We start from the raw sequence: 16,610 nt of genomic DNA on the forward strand, positions 1-16,610 counted from the left end.
ATTACGACATTCACAAGAAATGATAGTGCGAGTTATGATCGAGTCACTACACCTTCACACATCGCGTGTGTTACTTTCCAGTCCAGCGTCTACAATAGGTGAAATCCGCAAGGAGGCATCGATCTACTGATAGTAATTATTTAAGTATTTATATAGTATCTATTTGGTAATCTCTCATTCTTAAGTGCTTACAAACCTTACCTATACTCATAATGCCGATCGAGTCGCCAATGATTCTTCTCATTAATACTTCTTGAAAACGAATGGTGAAATAAAGTTGCTTTAGACTGAAGAGTTTAGATAAAGCGCAACATATAGAGTGATTACAATAAAAGTTATGACATTTTCACAATTAGTTTGCTAGTAAGCCAATTATGTGCATTGTTTGATTTTTTTTCTTTAGTAATAGTTAGTATCTGAGCCAATAATGCTTTTTTGGCATAAATACACTGCGATTACTTATTTTGATATTATTATTTTTCTATTTCTCATTTTTGCATTATTCTCCTCGAACCCTCTGAACATCTTGGGCTTGATATGTTAATGGGCGTGACTAATGTCCTTTAGATCTATTATATCACATTTTTTGCAGCTTTTCAATTTGCTTTTTCTCTGTATTTCTGAAAATTGGTTGGAGAAATAATCCCGGTTTCCATAATACAGCACTTTTCGGAAGGTTACATATTTTAATACGGCCACGTGGAACTACAATATTGATAATATGCTCGATTTTTCCAATGTAGGTTCAAGAAAGACATGAAGAAACGGATTGTTTATAAAATTTTATATTAATCTACATATGCACAATGTGATCTTCCAGCAGCACAACTGCTACACTTCGTTAACTTGCACCAGTAAAAAACCTACTTTTTTCGAATATTGCGCAGCGGCCTCACGGCAAGCATTCATTTATAGATAACTACACTAATTCTATAATAAATTGCATTGTTCATTAATATAGGTGGCCTAATATTACAAAACAATCTATACCATACTATAACTTGGTATGTAGGTAACTAACAATCGTTAACCAATTCTAACATAACTCGTTTAAACTGAAACTAAACAAAATACGTTACAGTCTAGAACAGTCAGTTGCAAACCTTAATATGAACAATACTTTTCAAGAAATAAGCATGGGCAAATTCTCCTTGTGGACAAAACCAACATATGTTGATAGCATTGAAAGAGATTTTTTCAAGTAATCGTTTCAGAATACGATATAAATCTTATAACGGTTTACGTACATTGAATGATCGAAGTAGATTTATTATATTCAGTTAATTAATTATCGTCAGATTTAAAATAAAGATTTGAGAAATATTTACGAGGTTCGTTTCTTCGCTTTGGCTCCAAGAAGTCATTGTCATTATAAATTTTAACGTAAGAATTATAATATACAATAATAATATAATGATAAAATAATAACCGATGGTACACCCAGCCCATCTTTTTTTTATAAAATTAATGATAAAATATATTAAGCTACTAATACTATTCAACTACTCTAGGCCCAAGATCTAGTGAGAATTGGCTACTTTGATTTTGCCAGAAAAATGACTAACCGAAGAATAAATAACAATTTAGCTCCACATTGTTAGCGATTCGATCCACGAAAACCGGCAAATCGCTGTGAGTTGAAAGCGTGAACTTTCCTCTAGTCAATCTGAAAAGGCCGAATATGTTTCCAAAGAAACTATATTTAATTTTTGTCTTTTCCATAGAATCATTTGCCTTTACAACGGCTCCTAAACTACATAAGTTATTGTAAACAAATATTTTATTAAAGCACCCTATTTGCTTGTTCATGGTGAAGAACAATTTCATACATAATTCAATTTGATGTGAAGTTCATGATTGAATAAAAAAAATCAATGTAGTCAGGACGACTGTCCATATCACTCATTAAAATGAACAGGTAGTTTTGTGACACAGTTTCTTACCCGCGACATGAGGAGAGAGCAAACGTAGCACTGATACAATCTTATTTCGGGCTAAACCGAGTCTATAAATAATAAATATAATAAATAAATAATGCTTCGATTCTTTTATAAAGTCCCACTAATTTTTGAGAGATACGAAATCGTCAGACCAGCCGTTATTATGGATGTTGTTACAGAATCGTAATTGATATAGAATGAAAGCGACAGTAATGCGTACTCAGCGTATATGATAGGAAAAGTTCTATACATAAGTTGTCTGAGCACAGTATACAGTGTTTCTCATTCATTGAAATTCGTTAATAACATTGAAATAACCGTATGCGACGCGTCCTGTTTAAAGTTTTTTGTTCTCAATATAATTTCTTGGAGGGCATTGACATTGAATAATCAATTAGTACAAGTTTGGTTCATAAAAAAAATCGTTAAAAATTTATTCAGAAACTGACTCTCAATTTCAGTGCTATCCAAAAAAAAGCCAAACGATCTCTAAAACAAATTTATTGCATAGTTTGAATTTTTTGACATAAAATGAATAGAGATCTTTTATGAATCAGACTCTTTTATGAATTATCGATTTTCTGGCACTTGTTCATAAGAAAATCAAAATTTGAAAACAAATTACTGTTAAAAGGTAAAAGTAAAACGTTCATTGCAAAATTATCTGTATAAACCGGCCACCTCAAGATATAGAGCAGTGGTTCCCAAAGTGGACGATATCGCCCCCCTAGGGGCGGTGAAAAATTTTTGGGGGGCGGTAATGAAGAAGAGGACGTTTGGGGGGCGATAGGGGGGCGGTAGTCCGAAGTCGAAGTCAGAAGTTCGAACGTTTGTTTAACGATTTGTACACAACACGTGCAGCACTTGACTCCCAGCGATGGTTTTTTCACCCAGATCTGTTTTTTAAACCTCTCCTGGGTTTACGTCTCGGACACATTAACGGCCGGACTCGCGGCCGATCTCACGGCCAATTTCCAATTCAATGTTCAAGTAATATTTCTCAAACTAATGAACTTAACTCGATGAAACGCGGTACACGTATTCATTAGGACCTAACGGTAATGTTAAGCTCGTGATTTTTTTTTGCCTTCATTTGTGTTTGCCATAGTTATATGGCAATACGGGCCGAAATTCACAGTACCGGGTAATCAAGAAATTTTTTTAAAACTATTGAGCAGATTCGAACGAAATTTTGAATTTACAGTCATAACTACCGAACGTTAATGTTTAGCTCATGAAAATTTATTCTTTTGTGCCTTTGTTCGCGAGATGTTTTCCATTTCACCTTCATTCGTGATTTAAACAGCAATACGTGCTTAAATTCGCAGTAATCAAGAAATTCCTTCCAAAACTACTGAATGGATTTGAACGAAACTTAGCAATTAAATACCTAACCTCAGACCGTTATTATGGATGTTGTTACAGAATCGTAATTGATATAGAATGAAAGCGACAGTAATGCGTACTCAGCGTATATGATAGGAAAAGTTCTATACATAAGTTGTCTTAGCACAGTATTCAGTGTTTCTCATTCATTGGAATTCGTTAATAACATTGAAATAACCGTATGCGACGTGTCCTGTTTAAAGTTTTTTGTTCTCAATATAATTTCTTGGAGGGCATTGACATTGAATAATCAATTAGTACAAGTTTGGTTCATAAAAAAAATCGTTAAAAATTTATTCAGAAACTGACTCTCAATTTCAGTGCTATCCAAAAAAAAGCCAAACGATCTCTAAAACAAATTTATTGCATAGTTTGAATTTTTTGACATAAAATGAATAGAGATCTTTTATGAATCAGACTCTTTTATGAATTATCGATTTTCTGGCACTTGTTCATAAGAAAATCAAAATTTGAAAACAAATTACTGTTAAAAGGTAAAAGTAAAACGTTCATTGCAAAATTATCTGTATAAACCGGCCACCTCAAGATATAGAGGAAAGCGTACAGCACGATCTAGAAACATGAATGTTTAGTATCCTAAATTGAAGTTCAACTTCAATATACTTTTTTTCTGTGCTTGTAACACTAGCACTTCAACGTGAACACAGTAAATCCTGAACATTAAGTCCTAAAAACGACTATCCTAAAGAGCAGTGAATGTCTACAATAGAATGTAAATTATATGCTATTCACTCGAATACGCTATTCACTTCCATTTTCTCTCAAATTATGGAAGTCAAATTGTAATCAAGAATGGAATTAATTAATTCGAGTGATTTCTTTCAGAAAGGGCGTTAATTTATTGTTGTATTAAAAACTTCTTCGATCAAATTAAATGAAAACAAAAGTGTTCCTAAAAATTATGTCCTTTCTATAACTTCACCGATGAAACAGCGATAAATTTATCACAGAAACGCAAAGGCTAATTGAGCAACAAAATTTAGAGTGTGAAAGCTAAAAATTCAATCTAAAGTCTAAATATTCAAGAACGACACAGAAATATTCATGCAATAATTATGGAAATCCCGAAAGTTTCCCGAATCGCTTGTTGGGGAAACTTGCTAACTGAAACGTAATGATTAGTAACAATACTAACAACAGAGGCTTGAACTTCAAAAAGTCTATTGGAATATATTAAAAGTAATGCTAATACAAGAGCCTAACTATATATAATTGAGACTAAATAAATTTAATTGAACCACTAATCACTATAGCAGAAAAGTATACTAACAAATGAGCACAGAAGCACGACCTATTTGCTACACCACTACTCACCGCTCTGCTGTAAATACCAGAAGCAGAGGTCAGATTTAAAGTAAAGATTTAACTCGATAATCAGCATCTCTGCTCGTATTGACGTAAATCTAATATGAAAATCTAATCCTTCCTTAGGAACAACAAAATCGTATGTAAATTCACAGTTTCTACTTGAGAGTTGACTAACGATCTCCACGTCAACGATGTCTAAAACTGGAGCGAAATAGCAATAATCCACCGATGTCATTTAACTAGGGAATGTGGCCTCAACTCAATTTAAATATGACATAAAAATATAAAAAGATATTCATACAAGAGGCTGAATTAAACAAAATATTTTATTGACCGAGTTACTGAAGTATGGCATGCAATTAAGTAAATTGTTGGGAAAACTTATTTAATAAAAATAACTACAGTGACACTGCTATTAATAAACTGTAAATTTATAACCTGTAAAAAAACGCGAGTTTAAACGGAAAATGTCCAATATCAACAAGCGATATCACGAAACTCGGGAATTGATAGCAAAATACCACAAAACATTGGAATTGTTGGGCGATTCTGCCCTTGTAAAAAATTCATTAGTAACATGAAACTGACAACATGAACCGAGCTGCACCAAAGAATTTACGATAAATTAGAATTCTGCGGCAATAGATTCTCATAGATTGTTTAAGAAAAACCAGTGATACTTAGCGATGAGTGTAAAAAATGAGGTCCGTTCGACCATTTGATTCAATTTGTTTTATGGAACTGATGCTGAAGCACACAAAAATTCGAGATAAGGAGCGTAGGGGAAAATATTTTCTTCGCTTCCACTACTAGTGCGTAAATTATGAGGCTGTGTGGCAACAAGGCAGTCACAATTACTGGCTAGAAGATTTGTAACTTGGTTATTTCACTGATAACATTTTGTAAGAACTTCGCAGACTTCCAATGAAGGGAAACTCAGTTATATCAGGAAAGTGAAGGAAAATTATTTTAGCAAGTCAGGAAACAGCTCACTTAAGGTTTACTGATGACATGTTATAAGATCACCATGGAGAAAAATGAAGGCAAACTGAATTATATTATCACGCCAGGAGACACAGGCAACGTAGTCTTGTATGTAAACATAACAAAGAGAGAACTTGATGGAAAACAAGTTATGATAAAATTCTCGTGTCGTTGCTAAAAACGTTTGAGAACATGAAACGAATCTTTTACAGGTTCGATGAGACTGGGGGAATATTTGTAACCACTTAATCAGTATAGAAATCATTAACATGCCAATTGCCGAGGCTTTGCGCTTGCATTTATTTCGTTGTAATAGAATCAAGCTGATACTGCATGTTGATCTACAAATTATTATAAGAATAGTAAATATTTAAATTTTTTTCAAAATTATTAGATATACATGATGGATCTTGGAGAGATAAAAAATGAGAGTAATACAGGCTGTTCGCATAAATCTATACCGGAGCTGTAGTCAGAAGTTTGTTTAAAATGTAAGCATCAACAGCTAACGGATATTTCAGCTGTGGCTTTACTTCAAATAAGATATAAATATCGCAATTATAGATGAAATCACTCACGAGAACAACACATCATACTTTTGTGGTAGCTTCATACGTCATGTCGTCAGGGTAGTTTCGCGAGTCCTCCGGGTATTTTCTAGCAGATAACGAATCTTTTTTGGAGATGCCGATGCCGTTTTTTGGTTCTTCGACACCGGAGCTCTGCGTTCGTGCGGGAAAAGATTTCATTTCTTGGGAAATGGATGGAACTTGAACGTCATAACCATGGGAACGATATGGCGATTTGGAAATTTTCCTAAGATTACAGTTAGGCTTTTGTTGCGCGGAGGTTTCATCGCGGTAGAAAACGCCCTTAGAAGAAGAACTAGGTTCAGTTTTAAAACTGCCGGAAAATTTTTCATGATAAGAAACATCTCGAAACTCAAATTTACTTTTGGTGTCATCGTAAGAGGAAAGAGGAACGTCTACTTGACGATCATGTTTTCCAAACCGCGAGGGCACGTCGGATGACACAGCTTGCGTGTATCTATCTTTGGATGAAGAAGATTTATACCTTCTTTGAACAGCGAATTCCTTTCTCAAGAGGTACGAGTCATCTACAGAACGTGATGCAAACCCGACGTTTGTTGGCCTTTGCTCTTGGGTGAAAGATCTTCCGCGACTATCACGTTGATTGCTGAAATTGTAATCTCGGAAGGGAGACGGTAGCATGTAACTACTCGTGGATGACCTGGTAGAAGTTGTAGGTTTTTTTGAAGCCGACCGCGGTACTGCGTAGACATCACCGTAGAGGTTATCATGAGCCGACTGTCTTGGGTATTGCCTCGATGGGATGAGTCCCCAGGGAGAGGAAGATTGCCAGAGTGAATCGTCTGGCCGAGAGTTCGTCCTTCTCGGCTGGTCTGACAATCTGGATACCAGAGACGAGTGGTCCCGAGTTACGAAGTTTCCTTCGAAACTTCTGTATGGTTCATGATCCAACCACTGCTTGCGTAAGTTAGGTATATTTTCTTCATTTAGCTTTCGACGTTCTTGTTCTTTTTGCTGGCTTTGCTGTATGTGCATCGACCTTAAAATAGGAAGTGGCGAGATATTAGAAGCTCCAGTCAATTTTCGGTCACCCGATATTTGTCTAAAGGAAAAATCGTCATCCTTCGAATGGAAAACTCCCGAGTATTGAGGGTAACGTCTGTAGGCATAATTATGTTGGTGGACGATATTTTCTGGGCATGCTACATTGTAGTCCGAGCGAATGCAAGTTCTATCGGACTTTTGGTATTCATCGGCAGAGGAAGTATCTTCGAACTTGGGTGCAGGAATATCAATACACGAGAGATCGTCAAATTCTCCAGCTTCTGTGTCATCACCTTGTGCGTTGTCCCGTAAACTAGCATGAGAATAAATAAATTCAGTAGCAATTGTGGTGCAATCCTCATCCCGGACAGTGTCAACTTCAGGCAATGATCGGTATAAGTGCCCGTACGCTTTGCTCGAAGACGATTCCAAGTCACGGGCGTCTTTGACATTTGGGTCGCTTCTTTGCAGCGCGGTTTCTGGCTGGGAACTGCTACTTCTGTACTTTTCTCTGCGTCTTGTGGCAGATTTCCGACAATTCAGTAGCAATTGTGGTGCAATCCTCATCCCGGACAGTGTCAACTTCAGGCAATGATCGGTATAAGTGTCCGTACGCTTTGCTCGAAGACGATTCCAAGTCACGGGCGTCTTTGACATTTGGGTCGCTTCTTTGCAGCGCGGTTTCTGGCTGGGAACTGCTACTTCTGTACTTTTCTCTGCGTCTTGTGGCAGATTTCCGACGTTTTCGTTGCACGATGATCTCCGAGTCACTCGATTCGACGGGTAGACTTCTAGCAAGTCGGTTAAGTGCGAACGGCAAAGATTTTTGTGCCGTTGGATAAGAGGCACCCATGGTAGTGTCAGAGGAACTTGAAGTGCAGCTGTGGACTTTCCGCTTACTTCTGCTACGGCTTCGGAGTTTCCTGGAGCGTTTCCGAACATTGTTTTCGGTGTTGATGTTTCCGCTGCTCAAGTGAAACGACTTGCCGATTTTCTTTGATGGAACATCATCAATGTCACCAATTTTTCCACGTGGCCGTCTTCCATTAGCGGATGTTGAAATGCCTTCTGAAAACTTTTCAGCCTGAGAGCCATCTGCAAAAATCAAATCACTAATTTTTGAATTCTTGACGCAGTGTTCATCTGTTTTGAATTTCCTCCTTGACCGATATCCAGCTAATTGATCAGCGTCATTGGCAAAGAGACTAGGCAAAGCGTTCATCTGGAGACCGTGAAGATCAATATCCAACTGAGATCTTTGAGATTTTCGGGACCTGATGCTTCCGATTTGTTGACTGGAATAAGCAGCTGTGTCCATATTCCCCATCACATTGGACACTGCAAGCGACTCATATGCCCTGTAGTCTCTAGGAGCGGCCGTTGACTGCTGCATCAAAAGGAGCTGAGCGGCGTAACGGTCGCGCTGAGTTTCGACCTGAGAAAGCTTGGCTCTCAGCTCAGCTTCGGTGGCTTGAAGTAAATCCCAGAGCTGAGCCTTACTCAGCTCGCCGCTAGCTGAGTCAGCAGGTCCAGCATGACACTCTGTTGAGTTACAGGATAGGTATGAAGTGAAATATTAACCTGCTAACTATGAAGACATTCATAACGTTCTAATAATAAATCTAAATTAAAAAAACGTCAAAGCAGCAGTCTTTAAAATCCAACATTCCATTTCTTGCCCACATTCGTGTTTCTTGCGAAAAATTTTAGATCCGAGGAATTAAGAAAAGTCAAATATTCGATTGAATGGAGCTTAACGCAAAACAAAGAACCGATTGAACTCGAGACTACGATAAATAATAATTCACCAAAACCTGCAAGAAATGAATATGAATTTTTACACAAACTTTGTCCGATGCAAAATCAGGTAACATATCGAATAAATTTTTCTGGATAGTCTACAAGACTAGAATGAGAATATTAATCTCTAGCTCAGTTGTCACCATGAATAATAAACTTACGGACCGTATTTTTAATTGCTTGATTTACTGATTATTGCACATTAAGTTCTGATGGAATAAAAATTCGTACAACGTGAGACCAAATTAATGCTTTCGAGTACCGTTGCATTATAAAAAATATAAAACAAATAGCATGAAGTCAAATGATTAGAATAAGAGGATAAAAAAAATCTGCCTACCTGAAGATATCATTTCGCCTTCTTTGGGCCTCCGAAAAGACGCTGCCGGGAAATTTGTATCTTGCAGGGACGTCTTGTGATTGTCACTTTTTGGGGTTGCGTACAATCCTTTCAGCGGAGACGTACGAAAAAGTCCCGGTAACGGTGACGCACGGAAGAGTCCTGGTAACGGTGACGTACGTAACAGTCCCGGTAACGGTGATATTCGTGACGATAATCTACTTTTTGGCGTAGGGGACGACTTGGTGCTACTCACATAGTCCTGTGAATGAGATTGAAGCAGTCCCGGCTTACGACTCGTGTGTGAATGAACGTGAAACGAGACAGAATCGAAAGGCACACTCCCCTGCCGAGGCAGAGGACGTATGGGAATGGGGCATATAAGAGGCGGTGAGTGATGTGAATAAGCTGAATACGAAGCCTGTATAGTTTGTGTTGGGAAAGTCTGATTGGAAGAACACATAAATGGCAAGTGAACAGCATGTTCAGGACACGTGCTGTTCGCAAGGGACATAAGTTCTCGCGCCTCGTCATCCATTGAGTCATCGAGAGGTTGTTCGCACTGGATCACCTTTATTGTGGACTCATCCATTAAAATTTCCGTGGGGATATAAGTGGACTTTTTTGGTTTAAGGACTGAACTAGCTAGTCGTGGGGGAGAAGCAGCCGAAGCCTTCAGGAACTCAGTCTCCAGATAAGCCCTTTCTTCGTCTGTGGGCGGTGCATCATCCAAGTCCACGGCCGTGCTGAAGTCTACCAGAGCGCTCTGGGTAGAGCTGCTCTTGTGGGACAGAGCGTACAGCGTCCGTCTGCACGCTGCCAGCTGGCACTCCTTGTCTTCTAGGAGGGACCCAAACCTTTTCGTGATGCCTGCCAGCATTGCGTCCACCAGAGGACTGTAGTACAGGACGTCTTGTGTTACTGCCAGTAACACAAGACGTGATTGGCTGATGAACATTTGATGACGTAGTCAGCCGTCAGTGTGGGCGTGGCACACGGCTTACGATACTTAGCATTAAATCAGAGATTTTAAAACATTTTTAGCGGACTGCCAGTTAGCGGAACTAAATTTAGCGGAAGCTAATTGGTCCGCTAAAGGTTTTCAAAGTTAGCTGAACAGCTAATCCGATAAGTAAAAAGTTAGCTTCGCTAATTAGCGGTTAGCGGATTAGCGGAACTGTGCCCACCACTGTGAGAAAGTTAATATAATGAGCACTATTATGAGAGTGAAAATAATGAGCACTATTATGAGAGTTAAAATAATGAGCACTATTATGAGAGTTAATATAAGGAGCACTATTATGAGAGTTAATGTAATGAGCACTATTATGAGTGATAATATAATGAGCACTATTATAGGAGTTGTTATAATGAGCACTATTATGAGAGTTAATATAATGAGCGTTTTAATAATATTCAATTTAACGAGAGTTATTATGATGAGAGTTAATATAATGACCATTATTACATTCAATTTAATGATAGCTAATATGACATTAATATAATGAGCAATATTATGAGAGTTGATATAATGAGCGTTATTATTACATTCAATTTAATGGGAGTTATGATGATGATAGTTAATATAGTGAGTTATTATAATGAGACTTAATATAATGAGAATTAATAAGAAAAGCGGTAATATGATACAGCGCCGTATTTTGCTAATTATTAAGCGTTAATGGATTATTTCGCCGTATTGATGGTCCTTACTAGATGCATTAAAAAAGTTCACTGTAATAAAGCTAACTTAGAACAACATCAGGCAAATAATCAGTAGTGATGAATGTTTCATACGCATCTTTGATGGCAGCATCAACGTACCTTTGATGGCAGCATTAATGCACCTTTGATGGCAGCATTAACATACCTTTGATGGCAGCATCAACGTATCTTTGATGGCAGCATCAACGTATCTTTGATGGCAGCATCAATGTATCTTTGATGGCAGCATCAACGTACCTTTGATGGCAGCATCAACGTCCCTTTGATGGCAGCATAACGTACCTTTGATGACAGCATCAACGTATCTATGATGGCAGCATCAACGTACCTTTAATAAATACAATAAGTGTGCATTTATGCAAAAGCCTCCTTTTTTAATCCTAACTGTAAAGTAACTGTAACTGTGTAAAGTTACAGTAACTTAAAGTAACTCCAATGCAGTTTACTGCAGACAATCCCGCAAACAGGCATTTGAATGAATTTATTAATTAATTATTTCATTTAATTTAGTGACTGACGTTCACTGGCCACACCTGTCCATATTGGAGGACGACTGGACGCTGATGGTTGACGAGATGGTCCGATTAAGCGACTCGTGGACATATTCGTCCACAGCCTCAGAATTACCGCCACCGAAAACGTCGTCTTCTTCCTGGACGTTAACAACGGCCGCTGTCGTGCCGACGTTAGACGAACCGCAAATTAACGTGTCCACCACCGACGTCGGTGGACCGTCCATCCCGCTGCCGTCCATCGGACGCTCTAACGTCCCGTTTTCGGTTTGGGACGGGCGACGTTCCGACGCCCGAAATATGGACGACAAACGACGCCGCGTCTTGGCGAGGGACGCCAGCAGGGGACTGGATGTCGACGCGGACGGGCCCGGCGCCCCTGGGCGGTCCGATTCCTGGGGGAGGGAGAGGTTCAGTGAGGAAGGGGGGGGGCAATGAGTGGTAAATAGGGGAGATTTGGTTATTTATGGGTGGACAATGGGTGGTCAATGGGTGATTCTCCACGAAAATAAGTTCACAGTTATTTGTGACTTGAATAAACCTTTTACTGAATAAATAACGAAAACGTTTATCGCGACGTACGTTGCACTCGTAATTTTATTAATAACCGAGATAGGTAAAACTCAATCTTGATAGTTATAACACTGATAGAAAATTTATACTAATGATTTTAATTACGGTGTCTTAATTGCATCAACATAATTACGGTATCGATTATTAAAATCAAGAAGAGGCTCAAACTAAAATTAAAATCCCTGCAAGAATTCAGTATGAAATGGAAGCAATATAGTCTAATTATTCGTTAATAAAAAGATCCAATTCAATAATTACTTCAATGAAAATATACAAATCAATAGAAATGTATAAATATAAACGAGGAGGAATGACACAAAATAAATAAGACGAGCTATGAACGCCAACGCAATGCAAACAATAAGATAAAGCATAAATACAAGTAATAACAAGTAATGCCAAGTAACAACAGTTATTAACATAAAAAAATTACGAGAAATTATATGAAATATCAAGAAATAACAAAAAAAACAATAACTGATATATATAATAAAAGATAATAGCAAAACCCAATGAATAATTATAAACAACGGATCACGGAAAACAATAAAAACTTACAACAAGTAACAAATAACAAAGAATAAAAGGCGTTTGTTACAGCAAGTCTAGCAGCAGGGTCGGCGGGCGACAGTCCGGCGGCCGACGATGGCACGACCAAAAGCCGCCCTTCCCTCTGCACTCTGCGTATGGGGGGGGGAGGGGTTAATATATAAAGTGCTAATATATTTATGTTAATAGTTGTTCCTAATAATAGCCTAATAGCCTTATAATAGGCAGAAGTTGTTCTTTATTGAACGTTTTGTTGAGGATAAGAGATTATTTCTCATGAACAATTTTCTGTAAATTATGGAGGCTTAACGTTTATCAAATCGTGTTCATCCAATTTGATGCTTCATCCAACAATGTTATCAGTTATTTTTGTTATTATTCTTCAATTATTAGATGATATTCTATAAAATTTTATTACAATATATGACATTATTATATTATTTCATATAAAATCATATTATATTACATTATATTATGCTGTACTACTCTTGTAAGACTTACCTCCGTATTTCTTGGATCATTTCGAAGAACTGGGCTTTGCTTTTCCTTCGTCTTTTCTGTTCATTTTCTTTCTGTAAATATTAGACATGAATTTTCCTGAATGAAATGAACGATTTTTTAACAAAGTACACACAACAAATGCACTTGAATATTTTTTGAACATAAGTTAATGTCATTAATTAATTGGTTATTGAATAATTGCACACAAAGAACACAATTGAGAGGCAACACCTATAAATACCTATGCAAGAACAGGTAACAGAACACAACCTACCTTGAGAACATGTCACTATGTGAACATAACCAACCTTAAGAACATGTCACTTTGTGAATATAACCTACCTTAAGAACATGTCACTATGTGAACATAACCCACTTCAAGAACAAGTCACTATTTGAACATAACCTACCTAAAGAACATGTCACTATGTGAACAATAGTCACATGTTATGTTCTTATAGCGACATGCCACTATGTGAACATAACCTACCTAAAGAACATGTCACTATGTGAACATAACCCACCTAAAGAACATGTCACTATGTGAACACAATCCACCTCAAGAACATGTCACTATGTGAACAATAGTCACATGTTATGTTCTTATAGCGACATGCCACTATGTGATCATAACCTACCTAAAGAACATGCTACTATGTGAACATAAGCTACCTTAAGAACATGTCACTATGTGAAAACAACCCACATTAAGAACATGTCACCAGAAGAAAATGTAACATGAACATGACTCACCCTCTTAACAGACTTCTGGAAGAGTCCCATGATCTGGCCTGTACGCAGGTTGTTTACGAGCTCCTTGGCCGAGTGGTGCGGCGAGACGGGCTCTACGCTGTTGATGAACCGGTACAACTTCTGCACAGTACAGTAGGTTGTACAGTGGGTTGTACAGTGGGATGTACTGTGGGTTATACAGTGGGTTGTATAATGGGTGGTACAATGGGTTGTATAAGGTTGTATTATAGGTTGTATAATGGGTAGTACAAAAGGGAGACGGGCTCCACGCTGTTGATGAAGCGGTACAACTTTTGCACAGTACAGTGGGTTTTACAGTGGGTTGTACAATGGGTTGTACCGTTAGTTGTACAATGAGTTGTATAAGGTTGTACAATAGGTTGTATAATGAGTAGTACAAAAGGGAGACGGGCTCCACGCTGTTGATGAAGCGGTACAACTTTTGCACAGTACAGTGGGTTGTACTATGGGTTGTACAGTGAGTTGTACAGTGGGTTGTACAATGGGTTGTATAAGGTTGTACAATAGGTTGTATAATGGGTAGTACAAAAGGGAGACGGGCTCTACGCTGTTGATGAACCGGTACAGCTTCTGCACGGTACAGTGGGTTGTACAGTGGGTGATACAGTGGGTGGTACAGTGGGTTGTACAGTGGGTTGTACAGTGGGTGGTACAATGGGTTGTACAGTGAGTTGTACAGTGGGTTGTACAGTGGGTTGTACAGTGGGTTGTACAGTGGGTTGTACAGTGGGATGTACAATGGATTGTACAGTGGGTTGTACAGTGGATTGTACAGTGGGTTGTACAGTGGGTAGTACAGTGGGTTGTACAGTGGGTTGTACAGTGGTGGGCACAGTGGGTTGTACAATGGGTAGTACAGTGGGTTGTACAGTGGGTTGTACAATGGGTAGTACAGTGGGTTGTACAATGGGTAGTACAGTGGGTTGTACAATGGGTAGTACAGTGGGTTGTACAATGGGTAGTACAGTGGGTTGTACAATGGGTAGTACAGTGGGTTGTACAATGGGTAGTACAGTGGGTTGTACAATGGGTAGTACAGTGGGTTGTACAATGGGTAGTACAGTGGGTTGTACAATGGGTAGTACAGTGGGTTGTACAATGGGTAGTACAGTGGGTTGTACAATGGGTAGTACAGTGGGTTGTACAATGGGTAGTACAGTGGGTTGTACAATGGGTAGTACAGTGGGTTGTACAATGGGTAGTACAGTGGGTTGTACAATGGGTAGTACAGTGGGTTGNACACTTTAGGAACATGACACACTTTAGGAACATGACACACTTTAGGAACATGACACACTTTAGGAACATGGCACACTTTAGGAACATGACACACCTGACTGAGGAACATGAGGTTCCTGTTTTTCCACATTGATGTGTTCGGTTTACTTCTAAGCTCCGGCAAGTAATACTTGAACACCAAGTGTTCCAGCACCAGGATTACTACACCAACGAGTATCCCGAGGAACAGCATCAGGAACACTCCAGCCACCGTGTAGATCTCCAAGGCCTGGAACAGTGGAAAAAAGCCTCAGAACACAAAAGAACAGTTATATGAAGGACATGAAAACATGCTGGAACAGTCAAGCGAAGGACGTGAGAACAACCGGGAACAGTCAAGTGAAGAACAGGAGATCCTATTAGAACAGAATGGAATAGAAGTGTCGGCGTAGAAGGAATAGGCCCATGGCCTATTGCCGATTCTTGTACTTTTCGTGACCTGATTAGCAAGGGATCCGGCCTTTGGAACCCGATCTTTCCATAACTGACGATTGATTGAGATAGCTGCTGGACTTATTGCCTGGGGCCATACCTTCAAAAAAAAGTTAAGAGATCGTAAGTTCATTAGCCTATCATTGACGGCCTTTCAAGCGAAATCCACCAATCATACACAAGAAAATAGAGCGGAAGTACTTACGTTAACTTAGCGACTTTTGAAAGTATGGCCCCTGGTCCGTAAGGTGCTAAGCATTTTAGGACTGAACATATGTTCCTGCATAGCTTCGTCTAGTCTGTTCTTGAAGGCGTTTATACTCGGAGCGTCTACGATGCTATCAGGGAGGCTGTTCCACATGTCGGTGACCCGAAGCGAGAAGAAATGTTGTCGCGTGGATGTGTTACAACGCAGTTTCTTTTTTAGTTTATATCAGTGGTTCCTGGTGAACAGGAACACAGAGAAGTAGACACCGAAGAGCATATCGTAAGAACACGGAACTGCATTCATTTTTATCCGTGTTTTACTGCATTAATGACAAGGAAAGACTAAGTCTTGCTCTTATATAGCAAACTGTGCGGCGCAAGTCGAGTGTATGGATGTGGATACTTTAAACAGTTGTGGGGTGCAGTCAATCTTCAGCAGTTCTACTGAACCACATGAAACGCTGTTGTGAGGCTATGAAGAGTTGCGTATGCTGATCCTAATACTTATTATGTGAGAGATGTGGAGGAAGATCAAGGTAGACTCCCGCAGATGCTGGAGTCTTGGGCTTACAGCTAAAGAGGCATGAGCAAAACACTTTGCTAGCAACGTCAAGGAAGGCAGTACCGAGGAAGGCAATGCAGAGGAAGGCAATACCGAGGAAGGCAATGCAGAGGAAGGCAATGC

The 16,610-nt window shown here is 38.8% G+C and overlaps 1 protein-coding gene across 1 annotated transcript; it reads right to left on the reverse strand.

Moving 5' to 3' along the window:
• Positions 1-3,346: 3,346 nt before the first annotated feature.
• Positions 3,347-15,515, reverse strand: LOC125179331 (the record flags this gene model as incomplete). Its single annotated transcript, XM_047885003.1, has 8 exons — positions 3,347-7,763; positions 7,969-8,776; positions 9,375-10,183; positions 11,633-12,006; positions 12,783-12,864; positions 13,235-13,305; positions 13,988-14,107; positions 15,342-15,515. Coding segments are annotated over 8 exons (3,972 nt in total), but the record flags the coding sequence as incomplete, so codon positions are not given.
• Between the last annotated feature and the right edge of the window lie 1,095 nt (positions 15,516-16,610).

This window comes from Hyalella azteca, unplaced genomic scaffold, assembly GCF_000764305.2.
Source record: "Hyalella azteca isolate HAZT.00-mixed unplaced genomic scaffold, Hazt_2.0.2 contig2073, whole genome shotgun sequence".
Taxonomy (NCBI): Eukaryota; Metazoa; Arthropoda; class Malacostraca; order Amphipoda; family Hyalellidae; genus Hyalella; species Hyalella azteca.